Source organism: Syngnathus scovelli, chromosome 10, assembly GCF_024217435.2.
Source record: "Syngnathus scovelli strain Florida chromosome 10, RoL_Ssco_1.2, whole genome shotgun sequence".
Classification (NCBI taxonomy): Eukaryota; Metazoa; Chordata; class Actinopteri; order Syngnathiformes; family Syngnathidae; genus Syngnathus; species Syngnathus scovelli.
In genome coordinates, this window is record NC_090856.1 from 5,296,742 (window position 1) to 5,316,413 (window position 19,672).

The window sequence follows — 19,672 nt, forward strand, 5'->3', positions numbered from 1 at the left end:
CACGTGGAGAATATCTGGAACTACAATAGTGTACATTTTCCTTTTACGTTTCTTGGGGAAAATTTTCCAAGGTTTTACTAAATTTTATACGTGCACTGGCAGTTCATCATTTGAAATGAGAGAATGGTGTAAAATTAGATAACTTTATTCAGTTTGTGCAAGTTGTACAATAGATGGTGACATTCTCGCTAACTTACACAAATCTGGCTTAAGATCTTTTCATGTATAGTTGAGTAACTATGACACAGCAACATCCAATCACAACACGACTCAGGCAGATTGCATTCTGTGTTTCTTTTTTTAAACAGTGAAATGATTCGCTTCTCACTCCACATGAAAAAAAAAGTGTTTAAATTTAGATCAATGAAGTAAAATGTGGGTTATATTAATGTGGCAACTGCCGTTACATTTTTTTTTGCAGTTGGTCCTTCATATATCATACATATATTTAAACAAAACCGTGAAATACGGGAGAAAAAAAAGTTGTTCAAATAATTTCCTATGGCGATAAAAAGACACAAATAGAATACTTTAATCTTAAAGTCCCATTTCAGAGTGGTAAGAGAGACAGCTAGGCAAAGTCTAAAGCCGCTTTTCCATTTTTGGTTCCTGACACCCAGTCACTTTTCCGTTCCAACAGGCGCCAATTAATCGACATGATGTGGCGGTATCAGAAAGTGGGAATTCAAAAGCGAGCCGCTCAGGGCCAAGCAAGGCCGTTTGGAAAATAAAAAAGCTGCTTCGAGCTTTGCTGAGAGGAATTTCTGAAGCAACCAATTAAAGTGTAAAGAATGGCAGCGATCCACAGCGTTTGAAAAGGTTGTCGGGGAAACATGAGCACTAACTCGCATTCCTCATTTCAGATCCTGTGATGAATATTTTTTTTTTTAATATGTTACAAAAGACACACATTCGGCTATGACAGTGTTGAAACTCATGCAACAGTGGTGGCCCTGTGGCCTCAAGCAAAGACAATTTCACACACACTAAGCTCTCGGTGCTAGAGCACGCAGCCCGGTGAAGATTATTAGAGAACAAGAGGGAATCAGCCTTAAGAACATTAACACTCGAAAATAAAAAGGTTATTTGACATTGCAGGGCTGCGGGACGAGGTGCAGCGGGTCAGCTTGGGCCCTGGAAAAAAAAAAAATTACTGTCAATGACTTAGAACAAAAACTTTCCATTAACAATCCATGAAGTCTACCTTTAATTGGAATTCCTTTGCCTCACGTTCTTGTCTTGGTGGTTGGCATTGGAGTTGCTCTTCCTGAAACACGAGCGAGAGAATGGCAACATGAGCGGCGTAATTGAAATAAATGCAGCGAAGAGCGCCGGCGGGTACTTACAGTGGAGCCGCGCCTGAGTCGTCATCTGGTCCGCGGCAGAAATAGCAACAAAGCAGGAGGAGGGCAGACAAAAGAGCACAACAATTGGTTAACAGCAGAACATTTGTGTGTCAGGTGCATGCCACTCCAGCCTTCATCTTCCCATCTTCTGCAAGGCGGCTCCATAAGTTAGCACAAAAAATTGAAAAGTCACACATGCCCACCTTTGGCATCCGACAAACCTTTGGATACGAATATTCATATATACACTTGTATGCGTAGCAACGCGCTGATGAAGCTTGTACGAAACAAAGTCTGAGTGGACACCACAGAGGCTCATGCGTTCAAGTGAGAGAGCAGCAGCAGAAGACTGCGGGCGGCATCTTGATGTCAAAATGTGACAGTGCAGCCACTTAAGAGTGGCCTGATGACACGACGGCCATGTACGCAGACGAGGTCCGGATGCGAGCTGAGAGGCAAATGTCTTCACGAGATAACGACAGTGGCACCTCCAAAGGCTTTCAAGTTCTGTTTGGCCAAAATTCTGGTGTATGTTCAGAAATTTCTCTTAAACAGTCTTAATTTTTTATCACGGACAGGCGTATCTCACCAACCGACTGAACTCCGTACGACTTTCATAAACATTACCAATTGTCTACAGTCTTATCTGTATTTTTTTTTTTTTTTTTTAAACCGGGATCAGGATTTCCAACATTTGCCTGATGACAAAATATTGCCTGACACAACTTTGTTTATACTAACAAAATTTAGATTTTGGAGCAAACATTTCAAACTCTTACTTGGTGAGTTTGACCTTCGAGGTACCACTGTAAGAGCCTTACTCATCATGCACCGAGGACAAGATGCAGATTTCATGCAAGCAATGCCGCCACTTTTCTTCGTCTCAGTTTTTCATGTCTGTTGGTCTGGTTGGACTCTTTCTCTGGCTCCGACATGCATTATAAAAAAGAATTAAGGGGGGCGGGGCAATAAGGAGTAACAAAAAGAAGCTCTGTGTGTCTTTGTCGTAAAGGGCCAGTGAAAGAGTGAGCCCATGTTTTCAGCACATTCCTTTCAAGAAGTGGTGACCAAGAGAAAAGTTCATTCCGGTTTATCACGCGGTCACCTCAGCTCAACCACTTCAGTCTGTCATGCAGTCCACTTACCAAATGCAAAAGTCAGCAGCGAACAGAGAAGTACAAACGTAAAGAATAAAAAATGAAATAAAACAAAGAATCGTTGGACACAGAAGCGGAAACTCAACTGTGAAATTTCTACCAGAAAAATGCAAATAATGACAAAGAACCAAAAGACAGGAGGAGTTTGGACTAAACGCATGCCACTACATTTGAGGGCAAATTGAGGCTTTCAGTCTTGCCGGTACTAATTAGTACACTGCCTTTAAGAACTCTTTTGTAATTGTATGCCAAGACACTTTAACAGCTCTAAGGGTGGAACGTACCATCGGTGACATCATCGGGCTTTCTCCTCTTCTCGTAGATGAGGATGATGGTCACCAGGATGATGACCTCGGCCACGATGCCAAGGAAGGGCCACAGGGCAGCAAGGCGGCTGCGGACGCGCAGGTGGATCTGGTCGGTGTTGGTTCCGATGTCGCTGGTGCCCGAGCAGATGTAGTCGCCCACGTCCGTCTCCATGTTCAGGTCGTTGACGGTCAGCACCGTCTTTTCCGGGGTGCTCTTGATCTCGTACTTGTCGCTGGTGCCGTTGATGATGGGCTGAGGACGGGAGGTGTCGTTAGCGAGGTGCTGGCCGTCAAGCGGCGACATGTTGCTTACCGTTTGGACGCCATCTTCGACCTTGAACCAGGTCCAGTCGGTCGGCAGCGGGTAGCCATGGCTGACGCACACCATCACGCCTTTGTCTTTCTCGTTGCCGTGCTCGGAGTGCTTGTAGGCGGCCACGTGCGGGGCGGCTACAAGTGTGGCGGGACAAAGAGGCCATGAGCTTTAATGCGATTAGTAAGGCAGGACCTAATCATCATCTTACTTTTGACTTCAATTGTTTCCTTCACTTGTGGCTCACTCAGGAACACGCACTCATACTTTCCACCAGAGCTGTGCGAGATCTTGTCCAATCTGGAGGTGAACAAAAGAAATTTCATGACAAATTTACTTCCTATAGTTGAAAATGTCCTTTGTAGTACTTATTTTAAACCACTGTAGTTGATACATCATAAAAAAAAAAATAGATGTAAATCAAAGAAGTTGCACAGGTCAAGACAATTGCGCTTTTGTTTTGGCCAAATTAAGGTCAGGGCGAGCATGCACGACTGCTAGTCCGTGCAGCCGGGAGCACGGACCAATCAGCACGTCTACACAGTGCCGCTGTGTGGAGTGGCGAGTGCGTGCCAAAGCGCCTGCAGCGCTGATGCTAATGGAGGCGGCGATGCGGGAGAAGCTGAGATAGAATAAAAAAGCCTAGCATGATTTTTTGTGTCAAAAAAAACTAAATACCTTGAGAATAATATGCACGCAAGTAACTCACTTCAGAACCGTGCTGTGGCCAGTGGCTTTGGATTCAGACGACTCGATGACTTTGCCATTGTACGTCCAGTGCGAGCCCTTGACGACGAGAGTGGTGTCGGTCAAATTGCAGCTCAGCACGGCCGAGGTCTGGTTGTTGACCTCGGAAGGATCGGTGATGATGGTTGGTGCTGGACACGCACGAGAAGAGGACAAAGACATTTACTCTTCACAGCTCTTATGCAGTGAGAGAATCAAAACTACTATTTCAATTTAGTTCTCACAAATGGCATCATATCAACTATGGTCAAGTGTTGCAATGAAACCAAGCTCTCTCTCACAAATCAAAATAAAACAGTGGAAGAAGTTAATTACACAAATACTGTGCACGGTATTCACTAGAAGATGGAGAGAAGGGAACTGTAGAGGAAAGCTAGTGGATACATAGGTGAACTTAAAAAGGAAGGGAGAAGTTCTAGAAGTGAGACCATGCATAAGACGCAACAAGATGGCAGAGAAAAGTTGAGGACGCCCAAACGAGTGTGACACAAGTACAGACAAAGTCGTTGTCATATTTAAGCAAATATATACAAAAGTGTCCCGTGACCATTGACCCTAAATCCAGTCGTTCAGTAGGTAGTGAGCAAAGTCAAACTATCAACATATTGTCCAAAAAACAGAATGTCTCATTTTATAATACAGTCCACCTCATCAAAAGACATCCAATATGGATTGACCATACTAGATTCACTGAATATTAAAATTGTTGCCGATTGTATGGCCATTAATCATGAGGCAAAATGGTGTGCACTACTTGACAGCCGCCAGCAGAGGCACTGTTGCTTTATTTTATTTTCTCCCAAGCTCATCAAGGTGATGTAGTCAATGCCCATTCGAGAACGCAACCTTATGACCTTATGCATGACATAGGAAAGGATAAAGGATAGAGATCATCTCAGTGTGTGTGTGTGTGTGAGGGGGGTGGGGATTGAATGGGGTGCGCTTTACTACAGGGGCTATTAGGAGGGAGGGTGGGGTTCAATGAGGAGCAGAAGGTCCAGGACTCCGCTACTGAGGAGATACTATGACTCGAGTCTCCTTGGGCTTCCTCGGCCACTCACGTTCAATGACAATAATGTTTGCTTGTGAGCGGATCCACTTGATTTTTGGCGTCTTCCTCAGCTCATTGCGGTCGGGGTCATTGGAGGCGCGGCACTCGTACGTGCCGGAGTCGTCGAGGGCGAGGAGCGTGAAGCGAACGGTGCTGGTGGCGTGCGTAACGTACGTGGCGTTTATCTGCACGCGGTCGTCGCGCGCCCCGTCAAAGAGTTGCACGGCCGTCTCGTTGGGCTCTTGGCCCTCTATGAACCACCATTGCACCTCGGGGATGGGGGTGCCTATCACCTCGCAATGCAGCTCGGCGCTGTCGTCGAGCAGCTTGGTGACGGAAAGGGGAGACTTGATGAAGCCCGCTGAGTCGGCGAGGCATTTGTTAATAATTTTTGGGGGGTGTGACGGGAGGGGGTGGTCGAGCAAAGCCGGGTGATTTCATGGATTGGTGATTGAAAAATAAAGGCAGTGAAAGAAGAAACAGACAAGAAAGACAGAAAAAATGATTAATAAAACACAAATGAAATGGAAATATGCAAGTAGACAGAAAACACAACACGATTTACAGCCTTACATTACCGAGTTGGTTTCTAATGACCTAAAATGGTATCATAAAAACTAAAACACAGAGGAAAGTATCACACTAGAAGTTAAAATAGTAATGCAGACTATTTTTTTTTTGCTCAACAAATGAAGGTGTAAGATCTTTAAAGTCCAATTTAGAGCGAGGAAAATCTCTAGAAACACAGTCAAGCATGCCATCATTTACAACAGTATGAAAAGCAAAGCAGATGAAGCCAAACTGTAAACAACAATGAAATGAACAGACCCCACCCCGTCTGTCGGGATAATGTATACATAAATGGCAGCGTGGTGGAAAATTTATGACAACTCCAGAATGCAAAAAAATAAATAAATAATTTGCTAATTTGGGGTATGAAGCTTGAACAAATAAGGGATCCAACTAATTGGCTTATTTGACAAAGACGGATTAGTGTTGAACAAGGACCGGAGTCTGCCCATGCATCCGATTTAGAATCTTGAGCTAAATGTGTCATGTTTTGATCCGTTCCAGCACTGTAAAGCTATTTTAAAATGAACGCAACGTACAAGGTTGTTGCAGGACTGTGACATTTTAGGTGACGCCACAATCTTGGTTGTTGCAGAACTATGCCAAGTGTAAGTAGGCATGCTTTATCTTTGATGGGACTCCATGTTCACATTTCATCTATCAGTAGTGGGGAAAATGAAGTGAGAATTGCTTCAACTTTTGGAAAAAGACAAGAGACATCCTAAGGCAATATTGACATTTTAAACTGAACTGGAAAGGTTAGTGCAATGTCAAGGTCGCCAACAATGGAGAACAGTCAGATGCAGTTCTGGCAGCATGAGGAAAGAAAAAAAAAAACATTGAGATTCACATTGAGACGCTATTTGAACCTGGCCCCCTGCTTGGTAGGAAAGGGATTAACTTCCTGTTCCCTGAAGTCCACATACAGAACATTCAATGGATCTGCACGTCCATGCAAAGTCGCCTGCTTAGTCTAATAATAGTCATTAATTTGATGGGACAGGTGAGTGCATATATTTCAACATTACAGCTCAGGTCTTTTTTTTTTTTATTGTAATAAAAGGATCATTCACTGGGCAGGTTAAGAGACTGTGCTCTCAAATGGTAATTAAATTTAAAAAAATCAAAGCCCCAATTCCCAATAATGAATAGGGGGGGGGGCAGTCTACGTCATAACCTAGTTTACAAGGTAAAGCAAGATTAAAGAAAGATTTATAATAGCGTTTTTTGTCATATCACAAATTTGCTACTTTTGGTAATAAGCTGTGATATATATATAGAATTTTCCTTTTTTGTACACAGTCGAGGATTGTTTTTTTATACAAATACTCACCGCATTGTAAATTCGTCATACAGCGACAAAAAAAAAAATGGCAATCATTACGATTTACGTACTGGTTCGTGACCACTGAATTCCGTCGTAAAGCGAGGACCATTTATGCTTCAATTGCTGTGTATTAGCAGGAAATGCATTTTAACGCTATTATTAAGATTAAGATATAAGATTCAAGATTCGTGAATCTTGAATTATCGTAAGAAAACTCTGAAAACACACACGTGACGTCGACCGGATCACGAATAAAAAGGCAAATGGATTCATACCGAGTCAGCATTATCATCAAAAAGGTTGATAAAGGTTAGGAAAATATAAGTTTTTCCAGATTTCCTACAGCTAAATATTTAGCAACCACTGATGGCCTTGACAGGCCGAACGAACCCAAAAAACGAATCCACGGGACATACATTACCGATTGTCATATAGCTGACAGGAGTATTGCGTAAGCGTCAACATTCCTTGTCATGGTTACTCAATCACACACAAATGGCTACTAAAACTGTAAACTTAATTAAAAAAAAAAGGTTTTAGATTTGAAAGACAACGGGGTCATTGATGCTAATCGCGCTAATAAATTTCACGCTCAGCAAATTAGCAAAACACGATGCTAACCAGAGGACGCCTACTGGAGCTAATACGAATGACCTGTAGGGTAGGGATTTATTTCGTTTGAATTGTGGCATATACCTTCGCTTACATCGACAAAAACAATCAACCGCTAACCTAACGTCCATAAACCAAAGAGTAGAAAGGCACATAAACGTCCGCAACGAGGGCAAAGTCTTCCATCTTCCACCAATATGGCTGACGAGAGAAGGGGGAATCGCTTACCTGTGGATGCATTCGCCCGCCAACAGCTCAACACAAGGACACCGATGGCCCAAAATAGCTTCATGGTTTATAACCTAGATCGCGCTCGATGGAGAGTTTGGCCGCGTTTGGCGTCCTTGAAGATCAGGGCGCTGAAGAGAATGTTGACCAGCAGAGCAGAGACGCTTGTCGTTCTCCAGTTGCTACTACTCAACACGCCCCGGACTGCACGTAGGCGTGACGTCACTGCAAAAGGCGTGGTCAAATAGTCACTTTTCATGATTGCTGCGTTTAGTGATGAAATCTCAGTTATAAAATGTTTAAGAATGTGAATCTATTAATATTATAGAATAAAATTATATCCGTGGGTGGGTAAAATTGAACATCATAGATTATTATATTCCAGTCACTAGACAACAATTAAAACCATAACTCCCACCGACATCTATTCAATTAATTTTAATATGCATGCTTTGGAAGTGTGAGAGAGAAGAAATTAAAAAGTAATTTCTTTGTATGTGCCCAGGCTGTGATATTTTGGAAAATTATTGGGGGATATTTACTGTAGCGGTGGCTCTTAGGTTTTATTTGCTTTCGTGATTGCATGGCAGGCATACATCTTTATTCTTTAAAAAATACATGTTATCTATATCAACACCTCTGAATTTCAGTATAACCTATTTAAAAATCCCCCAAAATTTAACATAAACTAATCTTATAAAACTGCCTGTGACGTAATACATTATGAAGTTGCTTGAGGGTTGAAAGGTCAAATCAATCATTGCAGACAAAATTGCATTGTTTGCGTTTGAATAGTTTCACATCATAAAGCCAAGCTATTTTCTTTTCTCCTCATAAAACCAAAGCCGCTTCCAGTAGAACAATCCGTCCTGATTTGAAGCCCTTTGAAGCCAAGAGGCATGATACAAAATGGAGGAAGTAGGGCCTCGATGGTCATACAATTAAAAAGGAAGCAGAATTGATGACTTCATTGATGCGGGCAAGAATCTATCAAGAGCCCAAGAATTTGAAAAGTACAAAACAATCTCCAAAATCTTATTTTGCATTGAAACTGCTTCCTTGTGAGTTTGTTGGGATTAGAGATCGAATTCGGGATCGTCTGTGACTAAATTATGAAATGTTTCATTGCTCGAGCAGGCAAAGGTTGATTCATTAGTACAAAAAAAGCACTGCTGTGTTCTGAGAGTTAATTCCGTTGCAGTGCCGCAAAAACTTGACGAGTATTTTTTGTCTCGAGCATTATCACCCAGACCTCTTTATTTTTATACAGGATCGTACTGCAAATCAACTGGCAACCTTAGAAAATAACTCACCTTCCACTCAGGTTAAACTGCGCTGGGCTTGAAATGTTTCTACTACATGGATGATGCGAGACATTTTTTAGGCTTTGCGGGTAAAATATAAAAATGACCGTTTATGTGGAAAGCAAGTTTTCACGTCATCGTACGGTCAAACAGAAAGTGGAGCTTGGATAGGAGAGTTATTGCAAATTTAAAAAATTAGGTGCATGTTAAAGTCCTTAAATATGAATTCTACTCTTAAAAAAACTGAATTAATATAGAATTCACTTTGCTTTGCACACTGGCGAACACAACACATTCCCAAAAGTTCTACCATGAGGTGTCTTTTGAAGTCTTTTGCGCGTTTCCTCACATTGTCCCTGACTGAGGCTTTACTCCAGGGAGCTTCCACCCACCTTTTGTTTGAATCCCTGCTGGATTTAATAAACAGGAGTGACCAGACCTCACGTTTTACTTACCGCCAACAAACCGAGCGCGCTTAATGAAATTGCACTCGTTTTTTTCTCTCCCCCTTTTTGTCAGGGAGACAGCAAGGCAGCAGCAGTAGGGGAGCTCCAGCCGGCTCAAAAAAAAGAATAAAAAATAGAGACGGATGAGAAATGATTCTCTAAGAGTTATCAGTGGAGTTCTCATTACTGGTGGAACTGGAAGAGTGAGGGGTGGAGGAAGACGATGACGACGTTGAAGAAGAGGAGGAGGTAAAGTTCATCCCTGATAGTTCTGGAGGGTTGGTCGCTGTGTTCTGGCCGCTCAAGCTTTTCCTGCACACCGGACACGTGTCGTGCTGGACAAGGCGGCAGAGAAAGAATGTTAAAAACAACAGTTAGTTCTTGTGGCACCCTAAAATTCAAATCTGATTAGCGACAGAACGTTTACACGATGTTCCCCTACCTGCTCAAGCCAGGGCACAATGCAGTCGTTGTGGAACATGTGATTGCACGGCAACTGCCTCACGTTTTCTCCCACGCTGTAATCTTCTTTGCACACTGGACATTCCAATCCTGAAGCTGGAAGACAAGCCAAGTATGACCAAAACAACTTGGAACCACAATTATAATGTGTAATACATTAAGTGGTTCTATGCTGACCATGCTGATTTTAACATCAATATGAATTTCACCCAACTTTTTTTTTCCTCTTTAAAATTCAACAAAATTTTCATCAAATCAAATGAATGGACACATTTGTTGAAAAGCGGACCAAATGAGGTAAGTACATCATGATTTTGCAATAAAAACTATTTAAATTGGATACGGACAGCCGACATCCAACTTACCAACGTGTTCCTCTGTAACTAGGACCGAAGGCAGATTTTTGATTTTATCTCTATCGGCAGGCGGAGGCCCCGTGTTCTCAAACTGGTTTAATAACTGAAAAATGAGGACAAAAACACAAATTGTATAGACTCACACCATACAGGAAACCGTAATTAAAGAGAGAACGATAAAAAAAAATACCTGTGTTATGATAGCATCTAACCCATTAGCACCCCACGCGTAATCCATAGGATTCGAATGAAGAACACCCCTGGGAAAACACAAGAGACAAGAAATGGACGTATGGTCTCATCTGCCATCTCAAATCAATCTAAAAACAAATTGATTATTTCTTGCTCATCACCATGAGTGTGCGGCAAACACTCACCAGGGTCCAACGCCAATATTTGGCATTGCAGTGGGTGCAATAATTCCATTCACTAGCTGCTGAATGATTCTAGGAGAAGAGAAGCACCAGAAATGAAAATGTCAAAACAAGCATGGTGACAAATGTTTGGCGCCCTGCACGACACTCACCCCTCTAAAGTCGGAACGCCTTCGTGCCTGCCTGGCTGCCGTCTGGAGCCGTGACGATTCCTCGGCTGCCGAGCGCCGTAGCGTTGCCGCGACGCGTTCTCCCTTTCTCGCCGGCTCTCGGCGTCGCGGTTGTCCTCCGCTCCGAGTCCGGCTCCGAAGTCGAAGGCATCGTCGAAGACGCTCAGCGAGAATTGGCTGTAGCCTGACGGGAATGTAAACATGTGCGGCTCTACGTTCTGGAGGAGGAGAAGTCGATGTAAAATTTATTATGTCATTTTTTGGCGCAACACATAACAATCAGGCTTTTGACTTTATGCATAAGTGTGAAAAACGGCTCAAATGTTGATTTGTTAATTGACATCATTCATCATCAAGCACTCAAGTCAACATCCTTGAGAGGTTAGTCACATTGGCAGTCAAAGGAGACATTTTTATTCACAATTTGAAAGAAAAAATACATTTTGCAAATATGTCTCCTTGAACAGAGAATGTGAAATGAGTAAAGAATGAGTTAGGAACCTCGATTGGTTGCTGGATTCCTGGCCCGCTGGAGATGGTAGACATGGAGCCATTGTCAGCACTAGACGGGAGACAGATAGTTGATGAGTTATGTGTTGTTATATTTTTTTTAATCACACTAATCGTGCTTCTTTGCTTGGATTCCTATTAATGTCACAGCACACCCATTAGCATCCAATTTCAATGTTTCCATGCAACATTAATGCAAAGACATGATTGTTATTTCATTACACATGATGAATGGTGGAAGATTTAAAATGGACACAAATTTAATTTGCATGGTGGTAAAACAAAAAAAAAAAAAAATATGCGTACCTTCTTTCTTCCAGCAGCTCCTCGATGAACCCCGACTCACATCTTGGGCAGGTGTACTCCTTAGAGACAGACAAATATAATTTGTTGAATGTCCCTAATGAGGGCAAATGAAGCAGCAATGGGTTATCCTGCCTCTTCTCATATACTGAACGAAGCAAAGAATAGTCCTGGGACTTTTCTGACACACTTCGTATTCAACGTATAGGACCATTGGAGCAGAAGAATGTGGTGGATGAGAGACGATCATTCGAGAGCATTGTGTACCTTAATGAATGGCAGGATGAGAAAAGAATGCAACGTTTTTGTTTTGGAATTTACGGTATTGTTTCTGTAAATGAGTGACGTAACGTGTTAATATTACGACATTGACGTTCAAGGAGTCACACAACAGTAAAGTACCATAATCAATATTTGAGTCAATTTAAAACGTCTATATTAAATTGACAGCGACCTTGGATGAATGAAAGGAACGTGGCTAATTATCTTACAAGTGTCACAGATTTACATTTTAAAACGTAACGGGTTTTATATGTAAAACGAGCTTTAAAGACAGCAAGCTGGCTACCCTTGCTTTTAGCAGTACAGTTAAAATGGGACCTCGTAGGTGTTAGCATGCTAACGCTCGGCTCCGATGACGAAATGGCCCTTTAAAAACGTCACAAGACAAATAATATGCTTTGAATACACTTGGATGTTTTTGTACCTTAACGTACCGTCGGGAGTACTTACGGGAAGACGAGGGCTGATCTCCGCGGTACATCTGTGACAGAAGAACCGGCTAGGCCATGGATGTGCTTCGGCCATCTTTTAGCCTCTGAGGTGGAGGCGTTGGAGCGCGTATGGAGCAACACCGAGGACAATGTTTTTTATTTTCCCCCGCATAAATTAGCCAAAAGCGCATAGAGTGTCACTCCATCTTCCAAATAGGACTCAATAAATACAGAAATTATTGTATTTTTAAAATTATATTGACTAAAGACTAAGGAGCTTTACCGTGAGTGTAGGAATCGGGACGAGTGAAAATAGTTAATACAAAAAAAAATTATGTATTTATTCATGCACAAATTCTACTAAAATGGACTCTGATTTATTTTTTTAATTTTATGTAACCGAAATAAATCTCAGCGTTGACAGTTGGGCGTTAGTAGCATAGACACAATGTTGCCACAAGGTGGCGGCCGTGTGAACCTAGTTGCGTGCAGTGTACTGCGCTCACAATTTTAAATAATCCAACAAAATTGCACTTAATAACTTGAGTGGGGGAAAAAAAACATACTTTTATAGTCTCTTTTACCTGTCAAATGAATTAGCCTGAGGGGGAGCGATTATTGTCATAACTCCGACCAATTTGCATTACCAACATGGTTTGTCTGGAGCATTGTTGTTATTTCAGAACAATTTTATAAGGTGTAATGTGAAAAATAAAATCAAGATAATGCCCATAAAAGACATTATTTAGGTTAAAAATATTTAGACCAAAAATAGTAACAAATGGAGAGCAATTGGATGGAAAAGTAATTGCTGTTCATTTTTATTTTTAGACTGTATCATGTTCTCTTAATGGGTTAACCGTAAGTGCAGATTTACTGCTGTAAAAACACAAGTGTAGTGTCTCTCTTGTCTGGCTCAAAGCAAGTAGGAGTTCTCGTACGAGTAATCCATCAGCCAATCCCATCCCTCCGACAGACTGGCCTGATGTTTGTATATATGGACCTGGAAACTACTTGTAACATTTTTAGGATGGAATTCTTTAGGAATTAATCACGATCGTGCAAAGAAGGGCTCCTCAATTAAAAGTTAGAGGTTTGTTCTCTTGAGTATACTGTAATTGCATTGTTTTTCCTCTCCATGTTTTTATAGCAAACAGAAGTGAAAATGTCAAGTCCTGTATTTGGATCAAGTGTAAACTTCATTGTTGTGAGAATGAAAACAAAACATGGTGGAGATGAGCTTAGATTAAGAGTGGACGTTTTCTCCGGGGCGAGGTTGTGGATGTCGTGTCTAGCACGTCTGCTGTTGTGTCTGCGGGGTTCATGTGGGAGCAGAAGAAACCTGTCTGTCCCATGGGTCCAGATTAGAGAAGGTCTGATAGCACGGAGGTTTGCTATGTCTGCCCGTCTGAGGTCATCTATTGTCTCTTTGTGCCCCGGTGCGTCACCGCGGCCTTCCAGTCCAACGCTCATCGCAGCCATCCAAATGTGGCCGGGGAGTGACTGCGGGTCAGCCGCCGGTCATGCAAGCCACACAAAACAAGTCCGAAAATACCGTGGGATCTTTTCACACCCTTGTTGTTCCATTTGACTGTGGGAAGTTCTTGGATTTGTGTGGGTAGATTTAAATTAGATAAATTTGATAACAATCGTTATAATCGTTCATTTTACGATGCCGCTTAAAAAGGTTAAAGGCTCATCATAGAGGTTTTACTGTATACGATAATATTGTTGTATAAAAACACTTTTGGGGAAATTGAGATTATCCACAACAAGAGTGAAATGAATTCCATATAGCCACAAAACCTCACACGCATGTGACAAATGGGCTGACGTTTGAAAATATGGATTAATATGTGGGAAAATTTACGAGCTTAGAAACGGCGTGTGCTTGAAGATACGTTGCGACGGCGGAGCTCTGATTTGTATTAGTTTCAGCTGTGGGATGGAGGCGTTTAAAATCCGGTGGTGCTTTCTCCGACGAGTGGGTGGTCCGCAGGGCCCACTTTCAACTCTCATTTGTAATCTTGACGTTGTCTGTCTGACTTACTGGAAACGAGAGGGGGAAATTTGCAGAAGTGCCGAGGATCCCATGTGGATGTCATTGACGTGTCACGGCATGAGGAGCGGCCCCTGAAACGAAAGTCACAAGGGTGAACGTGGTTGAGATGCAACTTCGATAAATGATATGCTTGTTTAGAACAGGTGCAGGGCAGCCGTCATCACACACAAGGGTCGAGGATATCTCAGTTGGTCCGCAACAGCTTTTATTTATTATTAAAAACCCTAAAAATTCTTAAGAAAACCCTAAGTATCAATTTATATTCTCTTTTGGAGGATGGATTGAAATGTACAAAGAAATTCCCAGAAAAAAAAATAATTCTGGTCTGACACCGAGCATATTTCAGGAGTTTGGGGCCCCCGTGGTCCCCCCTTTAGCGCCGCCACTGCTGGAAGTCATAATATGATTTTCTTTGTTGCCACATTAACTTGTGACTTCCGTGAAACATGAAGATTAAGACTCAATACCAAACAATCGTACGGATCATAGCAGAATGTGTTTATTTTCAGCATCTGTGAGAGAACGACGTGTTACTCCTTCACCTTGATCTTGTTCCAATCACTGTGCGGTTGTTAGCCTATCCTACATCACAACGTGTTTGTGTTTACCATTCATAGAAGGTCAAATGACGGCCACATCTGGATGCCTAAGTAACAAGATGAGATCAAAACAAGTTGTTTTTTGTTGTCTTGGGTCTAGCTCATTAAATTAGGCCTCCCTCGCCAGCAAGTCCATGTGCTCAGCTCAAATTTTCACCACAGACTCGGGGAGTTTATCGAGGTCGTCAACAAAAACCTGACTCACCTCTGATGGCGCGACATCAAGTGTTGGCTACTGTGGTCCATTCCGAGACTAAGTCAATCTTCTCCGCTACATTCTTTTGGGAAATTCCGATCAAATTAATGCAGCCAAAAAAAACAAAACAAAAAACAAGAGCAGAGTGTGTCCTACAAAAGCTTGTATTTACAAAATAAAACAAAAACAAAGGCGAGCGTTCCTCAGAGGAGGTAAAGAAAAAAATTCAATGTTAGGAGTGTTTCCATGCGGGATTTTTTTTTTCTTTTATGGAAAGCTATTTTAGAATTTATTGAATATTTTAATACACTTTTTGTCCTAAGTAAGACAATTCAGGTAGTGCAACTCGTCATTAAAAACAATGTTACTTGTAAAATAGGTCGAAAAATAGGTTGGAAAAAAATGCTCAAAGCGACTTTCCAAAAATGTTGGTGTAAACATGAAATGCTTTACTGCTTTACTAAAAAACACACACAAACAACTTTATCAGAGTACAGCTTTGAAATTGCCAAAGCTATAAACTCAGTCTTAGCTCCCCGCCCAGCGGCCCAGATTTTATACCGTCAACTTAATGAGGAAAAACAAACAAACTGTGTTTGTCATAAAAGTGAGCCGTAAAAAAAAGCGGTCGTAAGAATAAAAACAAAGCACAATAAATACACTTTTGCTTCAGCTTTCCCAAGGATACATGTCTTTGTTATTAGGATAAATTCATAAATAGTGATTGATACCTTCTCCAATAAATAGTTGCGGGACTCTATTTACAATATGAACACGTCTCCCGCTGAGTTCTGTCTCTCTTGATGTGTTCATCTGCCCCAAACTTATTGTCATGTATTTTTTCTACATATGGTGGCGAAGCGTGGTTTACAATTTGGCTCAGAGTGATGACTGGGTGCACGAGGTCAGTTTTTAACTTTTTGTAGCTTTTTGGGCTGCAATGTGGGCAAAGGTGGAATTGCAATTGACTTATTTTTTTTAATATGCACACCTTTAAAGTTTTGCATCCAAAAAGGAGCACCCTAGGTCCAAATTTTGGTGTGACCACAACGAGCATATTTTTAAGGGGATTTTAAATGGCACTTTTTTTTTTTTCCCAGATCTGATACATCAAAACTTCCATTGTGGACAATGCAGAAGTGCGGAAGTGAGCCAACAATTTGCAAAAATGTGTTTGTTTGTGACATGGTGCATGATTCTAGTTAATTTCTAAAAACATATTCTGCAAAATTTGAAGATGGACAAGGATTCCAAACCACTAAGTGATCATAATTTGGGGGGAAATTTATGCACCCCTGGCATTCCCCTGGCACCTCCTCCACTGCTTCCATACCAAATCGATCGTCTACAAAACTGAGGAATGATTGTCACAAACACAACAGAGGTCATCGCTGATCGTCGTCTAGACTGCGTTTTCCTCGCTGCCATCGAACACGTGCGCTTTCCTTGGAGGACCTGCTGAGAAAAGACAAAGCTAAGTATGACGATGTGAAGCGATTTGAGAAGTCCAAATATTTTAAGGTGACCGTACTGTTGCAGTGGCCGTAATGGCGGACTCCTATGGAGCGGCCCAGGAAGCAGGTGGCACGGCGCAGGTGACAAGCGCTGGGGTACGTAATGTTGTCGTTGCCGCAGATGGGCTGCTCGGAAGGCAGCGGTTTGGGGCAGGGCGTGGATCGGCACATGACGCAGTGGGCGCTGTCGGTCTGGTCCGTCACGCAGGTGTGTGTCCCCGGACACACCACGTTGGAGCACGACTCTATCAAAACAACAAAAATGTTGAAATGCAAAATAGACAGCCAAAAAAACAGCCAACGCTTACTTTTGCACTCTCCCTGGTACATGACCTCCAGGTCGGGGTGTCCCATGCAGCGGGCCAAGAGCAGGACGCACTCATCCTTGTACGACCTCCCGTCACTGCCGCAAACGGCGTGCCTGCGTCCGATGTGGGAGCAATCTGGAGCGCAAACGCACTGCGGCCTTCCCATTTTCATCTTGCACACTTTCCCCACGCCGCACTTCACGTCTTCGCATGTCTCTGCGAAAAAAAGGGGGCGTTTGCAAACTCACAGAGTCACTTTAGTTTCACAAACCAGACTATGGCGCAAGTTTGAACCTCGCCTGATATTTACACTTTTGCTAAGCGGTACGCATGCACGGGGGCGTCGCGCCTGATGGAATGCGGGCCTGGCGTGTTTTCATAACATGTCCAATGTGAAGCGGCTGCACGCAAAGCTCCCGCAGAGGCGGGGGCAGGGCGGAGCGGCAATCCGAGCAGTTCAAATGACTTTCGCGGAAAGTTTCAAGTCCCGTGAGACCAAGCAGATGAGCTACGTTACCGGTTGCTCGGTTGGAAGCGTAATCTTACACGGAACGGAGAAAAACCAAAGAGGCTAATCTGTTCCCAGGACCTTTGAAGAGAACTTGCCGATCAGGGGTCACTTCAGGTTTTAGAAAGTCCTGCAAAAGCCGGACTAAATGGGATAGACTCGTAGCTCACTCACAACCCTAAAATCAATTACTAAAAAAGTGCGACCGAATTCCAAGGTCGTGTTCATTAAGGTTCATCGTCCATGAGTGTTCGTACTCCCTTTTCCAATTTGAAGGATGAATGACCTTAAATCAAACATGTGCCTTGGAAACACGTGGGAGGAACACTTTTATCGGTACTTTGAAGTAACAAGTTCTACCCTTCCCCCGGTTCTAATTGCTTTCTTCGAGTGTCATCACCACATAACTCAAAGGTTCAAGTGAACCTAGATGAACCCTAAAAAGTTCCACAAGTTTTTTTTTTTTTTTTTTACCTTTGCAGGGTTTACAGGAAACGATGCCCAGGAAGCCCAACAGGCTGACCTCATTCACGGGCAGGCTAGCGTTGGACCACGCCGTGTCCAACCGGCCCCCCGCGCAGCACTCCTCTCTCGTGACCCCTCTCATCAGCACCATGTCGCATCGCTGGCTTTGCTGAAGCCAGCACATCCCAGCTGCAAAAATCACAAATTACGAATCACATTGATCAATGTCTGATCGGTGAGCTGCAAACAAAAATCCCCCCGTGACACATTTGGGGTCCCCGAGCCTAAGTTCGGAAAACCCTGCATATCAATTAGCTTCTTCCATCTGTTCTTTTTAATAAGTAATGTTATTTTATTTATGGACACTAAGCAAAAATTCACTTACCACTAGCAGTCCCAATCTGACCCAAAGTCATAACAACAACAAACACCACGTAGCTCTCCATCTTGTGCCGTACTTCCAAAAAGGGGGAAAAAAAAGTCACGACAGGGACGAGAAGTGATGTTCCTCCGGTGCTAACCTTCTCACACTAACTTGCTGTGGAAGCCTCTCTCTCCTTATGTGAATGAATGTGTTGTGGCTAAGTGATGCCCCCCCCACACACCTCCTCCTCCTCTCCACCCTCCTCCTCTGTATAAATATTTAGCCCAGATGGAATTATGCTGCTGGGATGGGTGCTGCTCTCAGCCAGTAATAAGACGGGGCAGGCACGACACTTTGACGCTGACTCAATTCCCAGAGTCGGGAAATGATCCAGACGCCGGCCACTTACTACATGACCTCATAAATGGGCGTATTAGACTAATTACAAGTGCATCGTGATCCCTTTGGATTTATTAATGGCGGCATTAAATAGGATTGTTGAAATGTTTGGAGAAATATATTTGTTATTTACAGGTAGATCCAAAATTAATTCAATAATGGTTATTTTCTTTATATAGTAGTACAATGGATTTGAGATTATTAAACTTGACTTGGTAGCTACTACAAAATTCTGTCAGTGTCTAAATACTTCTGGACCCGTCTGTAATGGCCTTCTTCTTTATCCTCGTGCGGTTGCTGTGATAGAAACCAGAGATTGTGATCTCACGCTTTGCAACCGAGGGACTTCTTCTAACCAGCATGTGGCAAGTGTAATTAAAATCAAGTGCCTACAATGTTCAAACCATTCCAGCCTTGCCATAGTTTATTGACAGTCTGCTTTTGCTGTTATCTGATCCAACTGCTGCGGTTGCAATGATTCCACAACTTTTGTGGTAAATGGAAGCATGGGAAAGACGGAGTACACTGAAGCTACACAGGCTACATGCTAACTGTTTATCAATTGTTGTGAAGCTAAGGTCACATTTTAGGACATTTATGTAGAAATCCAGGTGATTTCAAAAGTTTCACAATTCTTTTTCAAAAATAGTGTTTTGTTTACGGTGTTCACGAGTATACGGGACATGGTTGCATAATGACAATAAGAACTTTAAATGTCACAAGTTGACGTCATACGAGGGACTTTTAAGGACAGGGGCTTCTTAGTGTTTCGCAGTCCTGACACATGCGGTTTTGTCGTAATGAATCAAGAATATGTTGTCACGCAACACAAAAAGATGTGTTCGGTCACCGTCGTGATTTTCTTCTGATTGCATTTGTGGGACTAGAAGTGGTTTTGATTCGAATTTTCATTTTAGCTATGACTAGCATGGATTTGTTTTAGACAAATTCGGCAAAGCT

At 42.5% G+C, this 19,672-nt stretch overlaps 3 protein-coding genes across 5 annotated transcripts; all 3 read right to left on the bottom strand.

Moving 5' to 3' along the window:
* Window positions 1–129: 129 nt before the first annotated feature.
* On the bottom strand, window positions 130–7,874 carry bsg (basigin). Its single transcript, XM_068652101.1, has 8 exons — window positions 7,660–7,874; window positions 3,834–4,002; window positions 3,336–3,424; window positions 3,125–3,261; window positions 2,788–3,064; window positions 1,347–1,371; window positions 1,205–1,267; window positions 130–1,134 (listed from the first exon to the last, which is right to left on the bottom strand). Exons 1-7 carry the CDS (start codon window positions 7,721–7,723, stop codon window positions 1,207–1,209), a joined length of 822 nt encoding a protein of 273 aa, XP_068508202.1. The 5' UTR covers window positions 7,724–7,874; the 3' UTR covers window positions 130–1,134; window positions 1,205–1,206.
* Window positions 7,875–8,145: 271 nt separating this feature from the next.
* rnf126 (ring finger protein 126) lies at window positions 8,146–12,473 on the bottom strand. 2 transcript variants are annotated; one of them, XM_049732341.2, is made up of 9 exons: window positions 12,317–12,473; window positions 11,588–11,646; window positions 11,273–11,333; window positions 10,754–10,989; window positions 10,605–10,673; window positions 10,418–10,487; window positions 10,237–10,330; window positions 9,852–9,967; window positions 8,146–9,744 (listed from the first exon to the last, which is right to left on the bottom strand). In XM_049732341.2, exons 1-9 carry the CDS (start codon window positions 12,389–12,391, stop codon window positions 9,568–9,570), a joined length of 957 nt encoding a protein of 318 aa, XP_049588298.1. In that variant the 5' UTR covers window positions 12,392–12,473; the 3' UTR covers window positions 8,146–9,567. The 2 variants fall into 2 exon arrangements, with proteins under 2 accessions (XP_049588298.1, XP_049588299.1); XM_049732342.2 differs by having other exon boundaries at window positions 12,301–12,398.
* Window positions 12,474–15,599: 3,126 nt separating this feature from the next.
* On the bottom strand, window positions 15,600–18,529 carry fstl3 (follistatin-like 3 (secreted glycoprotein)). Of its 2 annotated transcripts, none has more exons than XM_049732344.2 (5): window positions 18,335–18,529; window positions 17,959–18,138; window positions 16,977–17,192; window positions 16,686–16,913; window positions 15,600–16,612 (listed from the first exon to the last, which is right to left on the bottom strand). In XM_049732344.2, exons 1-5 carry the CDS (start codon window positions 18,393–18,395, stop codon window positions 16,557–16,559), a joined length of 741 nt encoding a protein of 246 aa, XP_049588301.1. In that variant the 5' UTR covers window positions 18,396–18,529; the 3' UTR covers window positions 15,600–16,556. The 2 variants fall into 2 exon arrangements, with proteins under 2 accessions (XP_049588301.1, XP_049588302.1); XM_049732345.2 differs by having other exon boundaries at window positions 15,600–16,609; window positions 18,335–18,527.
* Window positions 18,530–19,672: the final 1,143 nt, after the last annotated feature.

What these genes read in the sequence shown, in the direction of transcription:
- bsg (XM_068652101.1), bottom strand. Translation starts at nt 7,723, where the DNA reads ATGAAGCTATTTTGGGCCATCGGTGTCCTTGTGTTGAGCTGTTGGCGG. An exon ending in GGCCACAGCACGGTTCTGAA is followed by an intron (nt 3,425 to 3,833) that starts GTGAGTTACTTG and finishes GTTCACCTCCAG; the next exon opens with ATTGGACAAGATCTCGCACA. An exon ending in TCGAAGATGGCGTCCAAACG is followed by an intron (nt 3,065 to 3,124) that starts GTAAGCAACATG and finishes TCCCGTCCTCAG; the next exon opens with CCCATCATCAACGGCACCAG.
- rnf126 (XM_049732341.2), bottom strand. Translation starts at nt 12,391, where the DNA reads ATGGCCGAAGCACATCCATGGCCTAGCCGGTTCTTCTGTCACAGATGT. An exon ending in AGATCAGCCCTCGTCTTCCC is followed by an intron (nt 11,647 to 12,316) that starts GTAAGTACTCCC and finishes TCTGTCTCTAAG; the next exon opens with GAGTACACCTGCCCAAGATG. An exon ending in GGCGTTCCGACTTTAGAGGG is followed by an intron (nt 10,674 to 10,753) that starts GTGAGTGTCGTG and finishes CTCTTCTCCTAG; the next exon opens with AATCATTCAGCAGCTAGTGA.
- fstl3 (XM_049732344.2), bottom strand. Translation starts at nt 18,395, where the DNA reads ATGGAGAGCTACGTGGTGTTTGTTGTTGTTATGACTTTGGGTCAGATT. An exon ending in TTCCTGTAAACCCTGCAAAG is followed by an intron (nt 17,193 to 17,958) that starts GTAAAAAAAAAA and finishes TTTTTTTCGCAG; the next exon opens with AGACATGCGAAGACGTGAAG. An exon ending in CCATTACGGCCACTGCAACA is followed by an intron (nt 16,613 to 16,685) that starts GTACGGTCACCT and finishes GTCTTTTCTCAG; the next exon opens with CAGGTCCTCCAAGGAAAGCG.